Source organism: Pelodiscus sinensis, chromosome 13 (genome assembly GCF_052426305.1).
Source record: "Pelodiscus sinensis isolate ZL-2025 chromosome 13, ASM5242630v1, whole genome shotgun sequence".
NCBI classification, from domain to species: domain Eukaryota; kingdom Metazoa; phylum Chordata; order Testudines; family Trionychidae; genus Pelodiscus; species Pelodiscus sinensis.
The window spans coordinates 33,846,303-33,866,270 of record NC_143064.1 but is presented as its reverse complement, the minus strand read 5'-3'; the positions used below and the strand labels follow the sequence as shown (position 1 = coordinate 33,866,270).

Sequence of the window (19,968 nt, the reverse complement as noted above, 5' to 3'; positions counted from 1 at the left end):
TGAAAACTGCTATTATGTCCTCTCTCCGAGTATGTCTACACTACAGCACTAATTTGAACTAACTTAATTCGAATTAGTTAATTTGAAATAAGCTAATTCAAATTAGTGCATCTAGACCTAAAAACTAATTCGAATTAGCGTTTTGGTAATTTGAAAAAGCATGTCCACATTGAGTGGACCCTGAACTTAAGTTAAGGCTGGCCAGAACCAGTGCCAGCAGGGCATCAGGTTAGGACTTAGAGTGTGGAGCTGCTGCCTCAGGCTAGCCGAGGGCTGTGCTTAAAGAAACCCGACCTCCACCCTGGACAGACAGTTCTCAGGGTCCCCCGCTTGCTTGTCTAACTCGATGAGGGACAGCAAAGCTGTCCTGTCTTGGAGTGCCCTGAGTGCCCGCACTTGGGACACCAGAGCACTTGGCCACATGGAGCCAGAGCTGCCCCTGGGCACACCGGTGCATCTCGTGGGGTTGTTGCCACCAGCCCAGCTGCACTTGCTGCAGGCTGCCATCCAGAGGATCCATCGGGAAGCTGTCAGGATCTTCTTCACACAGCACATAGTCAACCTGTGGAACTCCTTGCCACAGGAGGCTGTGATGGCTAGAACTATAACAGAGTTTAAAGAGAAGTGAGATATATTCATGCAGTTTGGGTCCATGGAGTGCTATTAACCAGGGGGTAGGAATGGTGTCCCTGGCCTCTCTTTGTGGAAGGCTGGAAGTGGATGGCACGAGACAAATCACTTGGTCATTGTCTTTGGTCCATCTCCTTCGGGGTACCTGGTGTTGGCCGCTGTCAGCAGACAGGCTACTGGGCTAGATGGACCTTTGGTCTGACCCAGTACGGCCATTCTTATGTTCTTATGTTCTAAGCTCAGGGCTCAGGGTCGGGGGTCTCACTGGACCAACTTGATTTTCAAGCAAACCTTCTCCTGGGTTCGCATGTGGCCTTTGGTGGTCAGGCTGGCAGCTATCCTGCCCTGGACGGATGCATTCCTGTGCCTAGTGCGGAGGTCGTGGACGTTGGAGGCCTCCCTCCAAACCTCGATGAGGTCCACGATCTCCACACTAGACCAGGTGGGAACCCGCCTTTTGCGGCCCTGGGCAGGCTCCTGGGAGTAGGATGCTGGGAATAGGTGGAGGGCTGGGTGGTAGCGGATGGCTGGCTCATGCAATGCCAAGTGCAGGGTCTGCTGGCTGGGTGCTGGCAGGCTTGCAACTGGCACAAGCACTGCTGCCAGACCGTGCCCCTTTAAGGGCTCCGGGGCCGGGAGGGGGCAGAAGAGTTTCCCTGGTTTGGCCCAGAGTGGCCACCAGGGCAAGCTGGGAGGGGCTAGCCTCCAACTAGTTCAAATTAAGTGGCTACACAGCCCTTAATTCGAACTACTTAATTCGAACTAGGCGTTACTCCTCGTAGAATGAGGTTTACCTAGTTCAAATTAAGCGCTCCGCTAGTTCGATTTAAATTTGAACTAGCGGTTTGTATGTATAGCCACTATTAAAGTTAATTTGAACTAATGGCTGTTAGTTCGAATTAACTTTGTAGTGTAGACATACCCTCTGTCTTCTCCTTTCCAAACTAAACAAGCCCAATTCTTTCAATCTTCCTTGGTAGGTTATGTTCTCTAGACCTTTAATCATTCTTGTTGCTCTTCTCTGGACCTTCTCCAATTTCTCCACCAGAACTGGACACAGTACTCCAACTGAGGCCTAATCAGTGCACAGTAGAGTGCAAGATTGATTTCTTGTGTCTTACTCACAATACTCCTGTTAATGGATCCCAGAATCATGTTTGCTTTTTTGCAACGGTATTACACTGTTGACTCATAGGGCACGTCTAAACTACGGTTTTTGGGGGAAGGGGAATTTGCATATCTTCTTCCAATCTCACTTTTGAAAGAAGATCTTGTGAAAGTGAATGTAGTCTAGATGCATTTTTTGGGGAGAAAAAACCTTTTTTTTTTTTAAAAAAAAAAGTGTAAACCTCCTTTTTTAAGGAAAATTCTTCATAATCTAGACATAGCCATATTTAGCTTGTGGTCCACTGTGATTCCTAGATCCCTTTCTGCAGTACTCCTTCCCAGACAGTGGCTTCCCATTCTGTATGTGTGAAACTGATTGTTCCTTCCTAAGTGGAGAACTTTGCATTTGTCCTTATTAAACTTCATCCTATTTACCTCAGACCATTTCTTCAATTTGTCCAGACTATTTTGAAATATGACCCTATCCTCCAAGGCAGTTGCACCCCTTCCCAGCTTGGTATCATCTGCAAACTTAATAAGCATACTCTCTATGCCAATATCTAAATCGCTGATGAAGATATTGAACAGAATTGGTCTGAAAACAGACCCCTGTGAAACCCTACTTGTTATGCCCTTTCAGCAGGTTTGTGAGCTATTAATAACTACTCTTTGAGAATGGTTATCCAGCCAGTTATGCACCCACCTTATAGTAGTCCCATCTAAGTTGGATTTGCCTAGTTTATTGATAAGAATATCACACAGGACCGTATCAAATGCTTTACTAAAGTCTATGTATACCACATCCATCACTTTTCCCTTATCCACAAGATTCATTATCCTATCAAAGAAAGCTATCAGATTGGTTTGACATGATTTGTTCTTTACAAAACCATGCTGTCTGTTACCTATCACATTATTATCTTCCAGGTGTTTGCAAATGAATTCTTTAATTACTTATTCCATTATCTTCCCTGGCACAGAAGCTAAACTGACTGGTCTGTAGTTTCCTGGATTTTTCTTGTTTTCATTTTTATATAAGGGCACTATATTTGCCCTTTTCCAGTCTTCTGGAACCTCTCCTGTCTTCCATGATTTTTCAAGATGATAGCTAAAGGCTCGGAGTACATCTACACAAGCCCCCTAGTTTGAACTAGGGAGGCTAATGAAGGCGACCAAAATTGCAAATGAAGCGTGGGATTTAAATATCCCGTGCTTCATTAGCATGTTCCTGGGTGGTCGCCATTTTGGAAACTGACTAGCCCGGAATAACTGCCCGTGTCTACAAGTGGCAGTGAAACGGGAGTTCAAAGTAAACCCCTTAACATGAATTAGCAGTTAAACCTCATTCCACGAGGAGTAACAGCTAATTTGAGTTAGGGGTTTACTTCAAACTCCTGCTTCACTGCCACGTGTAGACGCCGGCAGTTATTCCGGGCTAGTCAGTTTCCAAAATGGCGACCGCCTGGGAACATGCTAATTTGCAATTTTGGTTGCCCTCATTAGCCTCCCTAATTCGAACTAGGGGGCTAGTGTAGACGTACCCTCAGATACCTCTTTTATCAGCTCCTTGAGTATTCTAGGATGCATTTCATCAGGCCTTGGTGACTTGCAGACATCTAAATTTACTAAGTGATTTTTAACTTGTTCTTTTTAAATTTTGTCTTCTAAACTTACCCCATTCTCACTAGCATTCCTTCATCATCAGACTTCTTGGTGAAGACTGAAACAAAGAAGTCATTAAGCATCTCTGTCATTTCCAAGTTACCTGTTACTGTTTCTCCCTCCTCACTGAGCAATGGGTCTACCCTGTCATTGGTCTTCCTCTTGCTCCTAATATATTTATAGAAAGTCTTCTCATTTCCCTTTATGTCTGTAGATAATTTGAGCTCATTTTGTGCCTTTGCCTTTCTAATCTTGTTCTGCATACCTGTATTGTTTGCTTATATTCATCCTTTTTAATTTATCCTAGTTTCCACTTTTCATATGACTCCTTTTTTATTATTAGATCATGCAAGATCTTCTGGTTAAGCCATGGCAGTCTTTTGCCATGCTTTCTATCTTTCCTATGCTGTGAAATAGCTTGCTTTTGGGCCCTTAATAATGTCCCTTTGAAAAACTGCCAACTCTCTTCAGTTGTTTTTCTCCATAGTCTTGCTTCCCATGGGACATTACCTACCAGCTCTCTGAGCTTACCAAAATCTGCCTTCCTGAAATGATTTCAAAACAGCCACCAGTGAGGCTAAGGACAGGTTCCCCAGCAGCTTCTCTTTGGATACATTTCCTTTTACCTATCCTTGAAAAGAAGATCTGACATTTTGTGTACGTAATGATTCTCACCAGAAGTTGCTAACCAAGATTTAATATGGACCTTTGGTACCAAAGTACAGAATTATTGCTTTATATACAGGAGTAGCTCTTTTAGTTGATAGCAGCAGTAGGCTCTTTTCCCCCCACTTGGACAACCCAATAGGGAGTAGAAGAACACATTTAGCCAGTGTGTTTACATATTAATATTTAGTTAGGAGCCCTGTAATTACCAGTTTTCCAATTCCACAGGCTGAGGGACATTAATGTTCCAAAAGATCCAATTAGGAATTTGTATCTGAGATTTGACTCTCCCTCACAATTTCATGTGGTATAGCAGGTGGCCTTTCATTCTTCCTATTGTTCCTTGAAACTACTTATCTGGTTCAGAAGTACTTCCCAAATAGGTGATAATGGAACAGGCCCAAACTCCTTCTGGTCCCAAAGGAGTTGTAAGATTTGGTTACTAAAAGAGTCTAATGTAATACAGTACACGATAATTTGCTTTATGTATAACTCTGAACACATGATGGGGTACATTTAGACTGCAAGGCTATTTTGGGATGCTAGAGGTATTGAGAAATAGGTAACCCATGTCCTGGGAATGCATCCACTAATTCGAAATAATTTTTGCAATAACAGACATGCTATTTTGGCATCTCTGTAAACCTTGTTCCATGAGGAATAAGGGATGTCTCAAAATAGTGTTTTATTTCGAAATTTGGTGCCATGTAGATGCACCAAATTTTGAAATAGCCTATTTCAAAATAAAATCAAAATAAGATATGTAGTGCAAATTGTGTATCTTCTTTCAATTTTAGAGTGCAGTCTAGATGTACCCCTAAATGCTACCTATTTGTTACTGTGGACTCATGTGCTTCATACAACAGTTGTACAACACTTTTAACTTTAAATCCATACCACACCTATGTCACAGTGCTAATATGGGAATAATATGGGAGAGTATTGCCACACTTTGCAGTTTGATCTTTATATGAAGGTGCCATGTTGCTTTTATATAAGTTCAGAAAGCAGATGCATAATAGCTAAAAAGCTAGCTTTATATTAAAGAAATGTTTGTGCAGACATTCCCATGGTGTTAACTTTTGTTGAGCACTGTACTATTAATTCTGATAGATGGCTTCACATAAGATTTGATGCTAGCCAATACAAAACTTTAGTCTTTAAAATATTAATTTTCAAGTCAAATTTTCAGAGACAACAGCAAAATGAGATGCACCTTATCTTACTCTAAAAGAGCTAAAGTTCACTATCATCTGGAAAGAGCAATTCTTCAATAAAAGATTCCAATGCCTTCACTGATTAACATCTTTTGTCTGCATGAAAGAGTCTGTATGAGAAACATCTAAGCTTTACTCCCAAGGGCAGGTTACAAGGTCCTGAATATATCTGCAAAGAAAATGTCAAATACAGCTTGGAGGGTGATGGCCCCCTTGTTTAATACAATTTGCAATACAGAAAAAATCATTTTTCAGTTTGCACACTCTTGCCTAATTGTATGTTAATGAAGTTGTCAGACAATGCTGTCTATCTGAACCAATCATTCACAATTTCTGAAAAGTGCCAATAACAAGGAAGGCATTTGGCAAGACAACAGAGACTATGTAAGCCTTTTCTATCATTCCCATAATATTCTTGAATGGCAAAATTCATATGAGTAGTTATTCATTATAATCAAAGATTGCCCCATAGCTCTGGAAGTACACAGATTCTGATTTTTCCAGGGATTGACTAAGACTATTTGTCAATATTTTGTTTGCAACAGTGAGAAATCAGATTTCTGGAAATTGCCTGTCATCTTTTGGTCCTTTTTGCTTGAGAATGGCACTTTTAATGTTGTATTACTGTTTATTGCTCCCAAACTTGTAGAATAATTAGGTTAGATAGTTTAATCATCATGCTACATTGATATTTTTAGCTCACAGCAGGTATTCTCTAAGACCAAGGAACCTTACAATTTTTAATGCTGCCATGCCTTATAACTTTAGGCATTTATATAGTACCTTTCCTTGCCGCATCTTGCATCAGGTATGTCATCTTTGAAGTGCAACATATAGCCACTTTTGATAAAAATAGAGAGATCATTGAAGAATCCTACTTTTTAGATGCTCATATCATAATTTTTTCCATTTTTCTAAGTGCTTAGTTTGAACTGGAAAAGTAAACCATCCATAATATACACATGGTCTTCTAAACACTTGTTTTATAAACTTGAGTATCTGAACTTGGGAACAGTTTTTACTATTTCCTTGAGTTACTAATAATTTAGATTCCTGATGCTATTACTTGGTTGAAAAGGTCACATATGGAATAGGACTACAAGAGTATATGCCTTATTCACGGACCAATATTGTTAAATAAACAAAAGTGCTTCCTGGAGAAGTTTGAGAGGGGTAGCCATATTAGTCCATAACTTTAAAAACAAGTAGGCCTGTGGTACTTTAGAGACTAACAAATATTTATAGTATTATGAGATTTCATGGGCAAAACCTACTTCTTCAGATGAGTTTGAGTGATGTGCTTAAGATGGAGAATTTTTCAAAAGTCAGCAAAAATTGCCCTTCTCTAACAATACGGATGTGTCTAGACTGCATCCCTTTTCCGTAAAAGGGATGCAAATTAGCACATCGCAATTGCAAATGAAGCGGGGATTTAAATCCCCCCTGCTTCATTTGCATAAACATGGCTGCCGCTTTTTTTCCGGCTCAGAGCTTTACCGGAAAAAAGCACCAGTCTAGATGCGGATCTTTCGGAAAATAAAGCCTTTTCCGAAAGATCCCTTATTCTTCTTAAAATAAGGAATAAGGGATCTTTCGGAAAAGGCTTTAATTTGTGAAAGATCCGCGTCTAGACTGGCGCTTTTTTCCGGCAAAGCTCCGAGCCGGAAAAAAGCGGCAGCCATGTTTATGCAAATGAAGCGGGGGGATTTAAATCCCCACTTCATTTGCAATTGCGATGTGTCTAATTTGCATCCCTTTTACAGAAAAGGGATGCAGTCTAGACACAGCCTACATGTACATCTTGTAATTTTTAATATTCATCCTTCATGCACCAAATGTTTTGAAAATATTTTATACAGAAACCACACTGGTTTGCATGCATTTTCAAAGCCTAGGATTAGTGATTCTGCTTATCTAAATTAAAATTCCTTTCAGATCATAAAGAGATTTTTGACTGTAAAAAAGAATGAGAGTATCAGATGATAAGAATTTACTTTTCCATGGGATTATTATCTGTAAAGTAATCCACACTAATTAAAACAAGTAATGTGCATAGTAATAATTCTTTGCTGTCCTCCACAGCAGTGGTGAAAATATTCCATGCAACAAGATATAGTACATATCTACTGTTGACCAATAAAATGTTAATTTATTTGATAATTTGAAGATCTTAGGCCACATCTTGACCAGTACAAATAAATCTCTGTAAGTATATGGGGCCAAATTCTGTCCTAATCTATACCCTGCTGTGCAGACCCATTGACAGTGATGGGAGGGAGAATAGTGAAGAAAGCCAGAGCAATACATTCTTGTATTTGCCCCACCCCCAAATCCTGCCTCCACCTCAGGTTTCCTGGATCTAACCATTCATTTAAACCCTCCCCAGACAATATATTTGTTCCTTTCTCTGATGCAGCCCATACCTCCTCCAACTTTCATCCCCTCCTCATCCATTGTGTCTGCCCACTGCAGTCCGATGGCAACAAACTCACAGTGAATGGATTCCCCTGTCCATGACTATTGACCGAGACAAGAGGAGAGTGTAGTTTACAGAAATTCTCTACCTTGCAGCATCTCTGTGTAGCAGTTAAAGAGTTTTATTTTCTTTGGCAACCTCTCCATGAAATTACATACAATATAATCATATTAACTAGAATGTATTAAAAAAAGAAAGAAGATGGAAATGAGAAGTGATTTGGGGCCACTTTCTGGCATGGGGCTTATTGGCTGGGGACCAGGTTGGGCTCACATAGCCAAGTGGGACCTTGAGTCTATTCCTGGACCCAAGAGTCAGAAAAAAAACCCATTCCTTAACTACTAAATCCACCAAGAAGTTGTGAGGGGAAGTCAAGCCATCCACTCCATTAGATTCCAGCTCAGGGCTCTTGAACTAGCTACACAGAGTCAGGATTCAACTCTAACAATGCCCTGAAACGTCTTCATACCTTCCCCTAGATATCCACAGGACTGAAAAGATTTAAAAAATATTTTAAATATTTTAAAAATTTCAGAGGCGTAGCCATGTTAGTCTGTAATTAGAAAAAAAAAACTTTAAAAAAGGCAAATAGTCCTGCGACACATTAAAGACAAACAAAAAACTGGTATCATGAGCTTTCATGGGCAGGGTGTGCCCACAAAAGCTCATGATACCATTTACATTATTGTTAGTCTTTAAGGTGCTGCAGGACTATTCGCTTTTTTTTTTACGTTTTAAACATTTTCATTTCTGTGGTTGAGGTAGGGATTGACTCTTTCCTGAAATGTACGACATGGCTGCCATTAAAGGACATTCATAATCTTAAGGTTAAAGAGTGATCCTCTCTGATTCTGAAAGTCTACTATTCAGCTTTATTCATTTTAAAATGTTTTCTGGTGACTGTGCATGTATACTGACAAATCCCCAGATGTGGCAATGTCACTTTGTTTCTTCACATCATGTTTCAGAAGGAGATGTTTCTGTGATAGGTCACACAAAGATTCAACAGATTTCCCCCCATTTGTCAGAAAAGAGTCAACAATATCCTTGAATTCAGTTAACAGAAAGCAACATTTCTGATCCCTCTTTACAGAGAAAATAGCTTTTAAAGGATTTAATGAATATTCTTACTGAAACTCATCCATGCAGCCATATTGTACTGTGGAAATATTAAAAGATTGATGCTTAACACTACACAAGCTTTGGAAGCCAAGTCTCCATTATACAGACAGAAATTAATATAAAACTTGAGCTTTGGGAGGAGATCCCCAGTGAGAACAGACTGTCATAGCTGCAGCCTCTAGAAGTTTGATCACCCAAATACCTAATACCATCAACCTGTCTCCAGCAGGAATTTGTAGTATTACCCAAGATTTAATATTCAGAATTTCAGTTTTCAATTGTGTATTTTGTTTTCCTTCATAACCCAAATATCATTTTGATTTTGATAAAACAGATTTTATTGAATTGAACACACCCTCCCTTTGTAACTCTAGAATTTAACAGTGAGAGAGTGTTGTAGAATTTTTTAAGTGGACAAACCTCAAAAGATGCAGTCAGATGAATAGTCAAAGTTTGGTGGTTTCTCCATTATTTATCAATCTTGTCTGAACTCCTTTTAGTTGAGAAATCAGGTAAAATCTAAGCTGAGAAATAACCTCTTGTGACTCCTTTTACTATTTCTGCTTAAAGCCAATGCAAGGAACCAGGTAGAAGAAAAATGAAAGTGCAGTAAGCTGCCTCAAACTGCAGGAACATTTTTTTGAAGCAGGAGTGGAAAAGCTAAAATTATATTGGAGACGAAACAACTAAAATGTCCCTCCTATCTCCCAGACTTAGAGGTGGGATGTCTAGGCCAGCTGGCAAAAGAAATCACTTGTCTTTTGTAAGGTGTACACACCACTCCCCACCCTGTGGGCATTCAGTGCTCTAGTGGTCTTGTAGAGCTGGGTCTCTGGCCTCTCTAGTGGGACACAAAGATGTAGCAAATCCTGTTGACCCCTGCACACTTCATGGGATTATTTATCAGCCTTTTCTTTAGCTCTGAGCACCATTTTACATAGGAAGAAAAGCTTCCCACTAAGAATTAGGGATGGGTCAGGTCTTTTGGGTTTAGCTTTGGGCATCATGCGTATTGCCTTTGGGACCAGGAAATAATTTTTCCTCACTACCTGATTGGCCTAGGCACTATGGCATTTCTGCCTTACTCTTACTCTTCAGGTTCTGATATGTAAGTTAGACAGTTAAGTTAACTTCCATCAAAACTTGGCTGGTGCACAGTGCAGGTAATCGATCTGTATCTGTCCAGTTACCTGATAGTGGAATTAGAAACATTAGAGGATAACATTTCCTGAAGAAGGTGGGCATGTGGCTGGAGCCCCTAATAACCTGTGCACCAGAGAGATAACTTTTTCTCTGATGAGGCAGGGTGGCAGGATCTTAGAAATGTTGCTGGAATGAAGCAGAACATAGTACAATAAGATTACCTGCAATGTACAAGTTATTGGTTCTCAGATATGTTGCTTAATGAAACTGCTGCCTAATTAAACCACGCTCTTGATGTGTTGTCTTTTTTTTTCTGCAGTCTCAAAGGACAATTTCAAATCCCTTTATTAGAAGAGTTGGCAGTATATGCTATGCATGTCACCACATCACAGTCACATAGTTTTTGTTTAATAAAGTATCTGTACCTACCAGATTTCACTGCTTGTGGTGTTGTTTTCAAGTATTTTATATCAAGTATTGAAAAATACTATTTCTTTAGTTTCTTTCGTACAGTGCAAATATTTGTAACAAAATAATAATATGAAGTGGGCACTGTACATTTTGGATTGTGTTGTAGTTGAAATCAGTATTTTGAAAATGTAGAAACATCCACAAATATTTATGAATGGTATCCATTATTTATTAACAGCGCAATTAAAACTGCTATTAATCCTAATTCATTTTAAAAACCATTTGACAGCCCAAATTAAAATATTTTAATAGCACCACCCACTGCTGCCAGAATCACCTACTGAATGGAGTGCAGTCTTTACTGTCACAAAAAATGTCAGTTAGATTTCTAGATGATTGTCCAAGATGACAGTGATTTTTCATGAGGCTATACATATTGAAAAAATTTGCATTGGCATACCTTGCTCCAGCTATACACCACCACCTCCATCCTTGATAAATACCTAAGTGGCACGTCTATCAAAAAAGCTGTTGCTGCTTTCTGTACATGAGGCGCAACATACCTAAAAATTTGCAGTCTGAGCTACCAGACTATTCATCACATAAGAAACATACCCCTCTTTTTAATTACTATTTATACTCTTTTGTATCCAAGTTCCTCTGCCTATAATCTCTTACATGGACAACTTGAGATAACCTTTGATTTTTTTTAAGATTGGTGCCAGCACATTTAATTTTATCAGCTTGTAGGATGCACTTTAAGAGCAAAAAAGTACAGTATATTCTTGGCATCCAGACACCTTGGATAGGATATATGTAAGAGTAACTTTTCACCAGCCAGAAAACAAATTTGCTTCCAAGCTTGAGTTTTCTGGGCAATACAACTGTGCTACTACAAAGCTAGTAAACTGATCACAAGATGTCAGTATTTAATATTTAGGTAACGTCTATGTTGATTTGTGCAAAAATGGTTTAAAAATAATTGTACGGTCTCTTCCCGACTTACGAACCGGTTACGGACCAAGCAATTGGTTGTAACTCGGTTCGTTCGTAAGTCAGACCCCATTGAGTCACACGCGACTGTTCGTAACTCAGGGTCCGCCATTTATGACTGCTTTGGTCGTAACTGCGAACGGTCGTAAATCGACCGTTCACAACTTGGGGACCGGCTGTAAATAATCTTGCAGCCTAAATAACACTACATCTGAAATTTCTGTATTAGCTCCTTGAATGTTGGCAGGCATGTCTTACACATGCAGGAAATACATGGTTTACTGCACTAGCGTAAAGTTCAGTGGAACTTGAGGACATATGGCATACAATCATAGGCCATAAGGATGCCAGTACTGATCATGCATGGCATATGAATATGGCACTCAAGAAGCTAAAGGAAAAAGACTAAATGACAATTAATGGGAAAAAACTAAAAATAATTTTAAAATTTTCAGAAAATACATGGTTAATTCATTTCTACTTACAAAAGCTTCTGCAAATAAATCCTGTTTTGAAGCACTAAGACAATATTTAAGTAAAGCAGTAATTGGAGGAGGTGTTGTATGCGATGCAGCCTTCATGACCTTCGGTTAGGAGATGAGATACATACACCTTTATTATTAATATGAATGTCCCCAAAAACAGTCTACTTACCAATGCACAAAGCAGATCAACTGCTTCTAAGATCAATTCTTGGTGTCCAATGCGGGTGACTCCCAGTTCTTCAAGTTCTTGATGAGTGATGTGCAGCAGCTGTTCTCCATTGATTTTTTCCTTTTCAAAATTTTTAATGTATTGCTGGAGGCAGTCATCAAGGCCTAGTTAAAAAAAATGCATGTTCAGAGAATAATGGCCATGAATATCAAAACTGTAATTCAATGTACTATTTCCCTTTCGAGCTGAGACATACTACACTTTTGTGATTCTTAAGGATGAATGTGCTTTATGCCAATATGGTTTCTGTCAGCCAGTCATGCTTCCATTTTAATTTTTTTTATTTTGATGTAGATACAACTGAAAAATATCTATCATGGTCTAATCAAAGGCACCATAACCAAAAATTAAAATTACAACCAAATTAAAAATTAAAGTCAGCAGCTACTCCTAACCAGAAAATGACTGGCTAAAAAAAATTAAGCTCAGAAAGTATTCCTTTCCTTCATTAAACATTAGCTTTTATAGCATCCTTGTGAGTTAGGAAGATGAGCTATACAGCATGGCCTGAAGGTCAAATTATTTCTTTTCTAAATGGTAGGGAAACATTCTAAGCCTGCAGGCCCCTTATGAAGGGCATTTTGCCAGAAGTTCCTTCCCTTATGAACAGACCTCTATCTCAGTGCCACAGCTCACTGCTTCTCTCTCAGAATCACAGAGAGAGTCACAGTCTCATCCTGTGATATATGGATAAAAATCAACAATTTAAATTCTAATAGAAACCAATAATGACATCATAGTATTCAAAAATAGTGTTTGCCATTTCTATTACATTACTCCCAGAAGCATAATTTTCAAGTGTAATAATTCTATTAGAGACAGCATTTCACATTTGGAGACAATGCTATTTAAAAGTAGGCTTTCATAGATATTAACAGACTTAGTCAAAAGCAAAGCCAAATCAAACGCATAGCCTGGGATCTCTTTTCTAAGGCTCTTTAGGAGACCTTGCACTTGAATTGTCTTTCTGTTCCTATGCATTCTCAGCCTATATGGCAGTGTTGCTATCACTATGTTCAGATATGCTTTAAAGTTCAACAGATTGATTTACCAGGACTTGAGAAGCAATTCTTAAATGTTAAGGTCTCTACCAAAGACCTAGAATCTTTAATTAGACAAATATTTAAGAAAATATACGTGCCTAGAATTATATTTTCATTCCTAATTCAGAGTTCATCTGGCAAGAGGAATAGTACCCATTGTAAAGTAGTACCCATAGTATACTTAAGCCTAGATCAGAAAAAGCATAAATCCCTCTAAAAACTGTTTTACATCAATATATGCTTTAAATTTCAGGCAAGGATATATGTACTGCATATACAAAATGTCCAGAATATAAATCTTGAAACCTATTTCTTATCTAGTGAAAGTTCAAGTATCAAAGTCGTCTCAAGAATTGAACTTAAAATATGGCCAGGTAGAATGGTACATGGACATTGGCCTACATTGCCTTTGGGTCATACAAATCTTTCCCTCTTGCTAAAGTTCATGAAACTGAATTTCAACCAGCAGAGTTTACCATAGATCTTTCCGTTAAACTGAGTGCTCGTCTTCTTCTGATGCCTTCCTCCTATAGTGGAAGAAGCAGTCAATATAAAAACTCCAGAAGGTCCAGGACACCCAAGGAAGATAAAGCATCCCTCTGTATTAACCTCTAGATCCCATAGAATCTACAGAAGCATGGTGTTACCAGCATAGGTGAACTAAGTAAATGATGGAAAAGCACTGACAAATCTGGGAGGACTATATGAAGGCGAGAAAATAAACATACATAAGTAATGTCTGAAAAAGCAAAGTAATGAATATGAATCATTATCTTGCATTGTAGAAATGCTTTAAACTTCCTTACTAAAGGTATGTTTACACTGCAACACTATTCCAAAGTAACTTAGTCCACGTCTACACAGCAAGCAGTTATTTCAAAATAGTGTGAAAATACTGTTAAGCTGGAGGACTTCTTATTCCGACTCTTGTAACCCTCATTGTATGAGGAATAAGGGAAGTTGGAGGAAGAGTGCTCTACTTCGAAATAAGAGCTGTGTAGACACTTCCTGTTTCAAAATAAGCCATGCAATTGGCATAGCTCAATTTGCGTAGTTTATTTTGAGTTAAGCCCTGCAGTGTAGATGCACTCTAACACAACATAAAAGAAGCTACAGAAAGCTTCAGTTGCACAATGTACTCACGTAAAACTAGAACTACCATGATATTGGTTATCTTTTTTTAGATGCTACTTTTTTCATAAACAACAAACTAATCTTTTCAGCAATTCAGGTTATTATAGAAATGAGAAAATGCAGCTTCTAATGTAATAACTTCATAATATCACTACTATATAAACAAAAATATGCTTTATGTACTATCTATCTTGCTAGATAATTACCAATACCAGAAGCCATTTGTGTATAAATTATAGACATTTAATGAGGGAATGAATTAATTATCTGGAAATACATAAGCAGCTTCTTTTACCAAATACGGGTTGAACCTCTCTAATCCAGCACCCTTGGAACCTGACTGGTGCCGAACTAGAAAATTTGCCAGACCACAGGATCTCAATATTCTCTAGCAGCATTACCAACACTTCCACTGCTTACTGGGCTCTTAGAAGACATTTAGGAGTACATTAGAGCTAAATAACAGCACAGAACACTGAGAGCCAAGGCTGGTAAATAAACTTTATGGGACCATTGGAAACTTGGCCACAACCTTGATAATTGGACTTCCAGATAACTTAAATCATGTTGGACCATGGATGTTGCTAGACCAGAGAGTGTCAGACTAGAGAAGTTCAACCAGTACAAAATAGAGTGTGTCACAAGAAGCAAGCCCACTCTCAAGAATGTAATCTCTGTTAAATGTCTCCTTGGAGAAGCATTGAAAAGAAACTGTGACAGTTGTAACCATTATTGTTTATTTTTTGCTTTATTTAATATTGCCTTTTCCTTTCTTTAACCAAGTAGTCATGGTTTACCACTGATTTTCTTTTCAATTGCAGTGTCCCTGTGGCAAAGACTCCCATGTGACTAAAATAGTGAGAGCCATGTTCCTAAACTGACACTAAGAGGGTATAACAGATTTGGGCTATCATTGCTTGTTTCTTTAGAATACAGAGATTTTTAGAATAAAAATACTAAACTCAAAACATACCTTTGTATCCATCATAGCCTAAGAGGAGAATTTCATTTCATTTCATTTCAGAGAGAGAGAGAGAGAAAGAGTGCCCTATGCCTAGGCCTAGTTTGTTGTTTCTTTGCTGAGTTAGGTCAGGACTCGGGGTGCTAATGATGTCCCTGTCAATAAAAAGGAAGGTCCTAAAATTATATATCATTTGTATAATGATCAAAATAAAATACCAAGTCAGGGCAGAATCAGCATTCAAATACAGAAAGGCTAAAATTAGTTTTAATGTTCCTTTCTAATCAAGAGCAGTTATAAAAGGGCAGATGTGGGTGTCAGTATTTTTTTTTTAAATCATCTTTAACCCTAACTGTAAACTCAACAGTTAGGTGATTTAAATGTATTGAATTTTTCCAAATATACATTAATTTTTAAAGCTTCATGTCAAAATTAATATCCATGAAAGGAAGTTATTCCAGGAAACTGACCTATATTTATCCACACAGCATATATAATGGCATATGTACTGGCAATACCCCCAAACCTGTAGCCAGTGGTAACAGAACAATATCTGAAGTGGAGCTGCTCTGCAGCACAGCCTTATTGCCCTGGTCTGCACTCCTCACTACCCCCGAGTGCTGGGGCCAGCAGCCAGAAATCCACACACAGGGCAGGCAGCCTGGTGGCCAGATGAGACCCTGCATGCAGGGCCTGACAGCAGAGCCCCTGGGAATGGGGCTGGCTGCTGACTGAGAACCTGGGGCTGAGCGGGGTGCAGGGCCAGGGGCTGAGGCAACATGAGTTGGGGCTGGGATACCCAACACCTGAGGTTGCTACAGCACCCCCTACATGCCACGCCTGGGCCAATAGGCCTCAAACCTATCCTTAGTGAACTGCACCTGCACATTTCATGATTGGTCTTGTGGCATCTTTAACAAGAACACCAGACAGGACCAGTTGTTATGGATGTGTCTGTAATGACACTAGAATTAAGCATATCATTAATGATATAATACACTTGACAAACTTAGCTGCCTCTTCTTCTCCTACATGTATGCCAGTAAATCACAGTCTTTGCATTAATTTTAAAAATTTCAATATTTTCTGAAATTTTAGCTACAATAGTAAGCTGTCACTAATCAAGTAATGCACATAGAATTACAGTCTCTGTGTATACACAGGTAAATGGATGGGAACACTTAGCCAATCAGATGGTAGCTTTCTTTAAAGCAGTTTTAGAAAGGTGATTATTCAGTTGAAGCTAGGTAGAAGAAAAGATGAGGGACTCAGATTACAGAGCAATCTGTCATAAAAGCAGCTTTATTATTGGTTTATGTTGTAGATCATGAAAAAACATTTTTTCCCGTGAGCTCAGGAACACAGTGAACCATTTGTTTGATTGTTTAGGACAGTGATTTTGCCTCCTGCAGAGTAAGCTGTAAGAGAAAACTAAGTCTAATTTCTTTGAAGGCAAAATCCACATATTTTCACATTTCTTTCTCTGCCTATAATCCTGCTTCCTGACGTGTGTTCTCGGGGCTGAAGATCACAAGGAGGAAATGTAGGGAAATGAGAGGGAAAGAAGATGTATAGTTTCTTTCAGTATAACAATGAAAAAAATATTAAAATGGGCTATGATGGCATCTTATCTAACGCTAGTTTAAGGAAGCAATACGCTTTCATATTATTTGTGTGTTTTCTGAAAATACTTCCTACTTTAGATTTTTGTTAAGATCTCTTATGAGTTGTTATGCTCATTCATGTTGTGATTTAATAGGGAAAATAAATTCAGTGTGATGTCACAACTGACCTGGCCTCTCTTGCTACTTTGTTCCATTACTTTTAGGCTGTGTCTACACTGGCATGAATTTCCGGAAATGCTTAAAACGGAATACTATTCCGTTTTCAGTTTTTCCGGAAGAGGAGCATCTACATTGGCAGGCTGCTTTTCCGGAAAAGCCCTTTTTCTGGAAAAGCGTCTGTGGCCAATGTAGACGCGCTTCACCGGAAAAGCGCCCCGATCGCCATTTTCGCGATCAGGGCTTTTTTCCGGAAAAGACTACTGGGCTGTCTACACTGGCCCTTTTCCGGAACAGTGTTCTGGAATAAGGACTTATGCCCGAGCGGGAGCAGAATAGTTTTTCCGGAATAGTGACTGATTTTGTACAGTAGAGCATCGTTGCTTTTCTGGAAATTCAAGGGCCAGTGTAGACAGCTCGCAGCTTATTCCGGAAAAGCGGCTGATTTTCTGGAATAAGTGGCCCAGTGTAGACACAGCCATAGTGTTTGCCTAGGGGAAAAATGGGAAGGCCAGCAAAGTTTCTTGTTTTTTATTGTGGATATAAATAATATTCCATACAAAAAACTAGTTTAAGAGAATATTCAGTTGCTCTCAAAAGTTAGGAAATGCCATGCGGTGGCTGGTGGCTTAAAAACAAGTTGGTTGCATATACACAGAAAAAGGGAAAGGCTCCTTATTGGCCCTAGCAATATCTTCATTGCAAATTGCAAGTGTCAGCTCCATACCTGAAAGATGTAAGGGCCTGACAGAGCCACCTGTTTTCCCATTAACTCCATCACAGAAATGGCTGAACTGTCTGTGGGGGGGATTTGTTGTTTGTTTTTTGCAAACAGTATTTGCTCTGTCCTATTGAACAAATGTGACACAGCATGATAAGGAAACTGTGTAACTAGTTGCACTAAATACGCCTTTATGTCAGGTACGATCTTCTGTTTTTATGACTCATAGTGCTCTGTAATAACTCCCCAGGGCATGGTTTGGAAGACATTTACTTAATGGTGCAAACAGTATGGCAGCTGACAATGGAAGAATACAAAAATTCACTGTCAAAGGACCAGGCTGTCTCATAACATGACAGTATGTAGTAAACACACACACAGAAGAATTCCATCTGGGTGGATCTCTGCTTTAACCATTCATGTGGGGATTAAAGTTTGAGGTTTTTTTTCTATGCTGGAGTGATATGAATTTTTCTTAGCATGGCATCTTAAAATATATTAAGAATTCACTTATCAGTAATCTAGTGCTTTATTACTGTGGTAATCACTAGCTCCTCCAAATAATTATATATTACTGGGGAGGCAGTACTGAGAATAATAAAATAATAACGACAGGCTTGCACAGTGTATATTGAGAAAATAATTTGGTCTAAAGGGAGCCAAGCTGAAACAAAAAGGGGTTTTGTATGCTCACTGACGGCTACATTAGGCACCTATAGTGCTTTTATGTAATGATAATGAATCTTCTGAACAATTTTTATTAATACTCTTAACACCCTCTTTGTAGGGCGTAATAACCCTATTTTACATAGGAGTAAGCAATCATAAATGATTATCTTAAGGTCACATAGGAAGTCAGGTGCAGAGTTAAAAAGCCCACACATGCAATTCCTGACTCCTTTACTCTGACTCCAGACTGTGAGGGTACGTCTACACTGCATGTTTCTTTCGGAATGAGCTATTTCTGAAGAAAAACTCCAAAAATAGCTTATTTTGAAATAGTGCAACTGCACATCAAATGCCCATCAAAAAGCAAAGAGCTATTTTGAAATAGAGCGTCCACACTCATTGGACGCTGAATTGCATTTAAGGCCGCCCAGAAGCACTTCAGGGAGGGCAACAGGATGCAGTTACTTCCTGGAGACTCATGCTTAAAGGGGCCCACCTCGAGGGACAGCTAAGCCATTACTCTGACTGCTGCGGTTGCCCTTGTGGACATCTCAGCACTCCTGCTGTGGAGCTGGAGCTGCCTCTGGGCGGTTGACGGCTCTTATACTGCATGTTGCACTTCCTGCTGCAGGTACTGCAGGCTACCCTCATGGCCCTGCAGGAGAAGGACCCTAGCTCATTGCGGGGCACCTCCTCACCTCTCTCCAGGCACTGCTCATGTAGCTCGATGCCACCTTCCCTCCCATGCACAATGTGCACCGCCACTTCTGGCGACTGGACACCAGTTCCAGCAAGTGGGACCACATCATCATGGAGCGGTGGGGCGGCCAGCAGTGGCGCCAGAATTTCCAGTGGAGAAAGGACACCTTCTGGGAGCTGTGCGAGTGGCTCACCCCTGCCCTAAAGCAACAGGACACCCACATGAGACCTGCCACTCCCTCCAGAAGCAAGTAGCTATCGTCCTCTGGAAACTCGCCACACAGGACAGCCACCACTCCACTGGGGGATTGACTCTCTTGTGTTATTGTCCCAGAAGGGTGGTGAGCTGCTGGAATGGGGTTCCCTAGGGAGGGGGAGGTAGTAATGGAAGCCCCTTCCCAGGGAGGTTTTTCAATCCTTCCTTCCCAAAGCCCTGCTGGGGGATGGGGCAAGTCAAGGTTACTCCTGGTGTGTGGGGGGGAGGGAAGGGGTGTTTGGTTTGGGGAACTCCTGAGGGTCCTGGCAACCCTGTGATTCTCTGTGTGTCTCCTTCTATAGGTAACGAAGGCCATCAACACTTTCCTGCTGTACAGAGTCATCAACCTGGGTAACGTGGACTCCCTGGTAGCCAAGGGAAGGGGCTAGGGGGAAAAGACAGGGGGCAGGAGCAGGAGCAAGAGCAGCCACCAAGCAGTCGAGGATGGCAGTGCACATCCTCCTGCAGTCTCAGGTCCTAGGAGCACTTCAGGGCTTGCAGTGTGGTGAGATGTTCTCTCTGGAGGTCCTCATGGTACACGCCTCACAGCTGGTCCAGCTGTG

At 40.0% G+C, this 19,968-nt stretch overlaps 1 protein-coding gene across 1 annotated transcript in view; it reads right to left on the bottom strand.

Moving 5' to 3' along the window:
• LOC142831310 (connector enhancer of kinase suppressor of ras 2-like) overlaps positions 1-19,968 on the bottom strand; it is a 242,667-nt gene that overhangs the window by 179,098 nt on the left and 43,601 nt on the right. Inside the window, exon 3 of the mRNA XM_089781719.1 lies at positions 12,082-12,245. Within this exon, the coding sequence (XP_089637845.1) occupies positions 12,082-12,245 (164 nt within the window). The remainder of the gene's footprint in view (positions 1-12,081; positions 12,246-19,968) is intronic.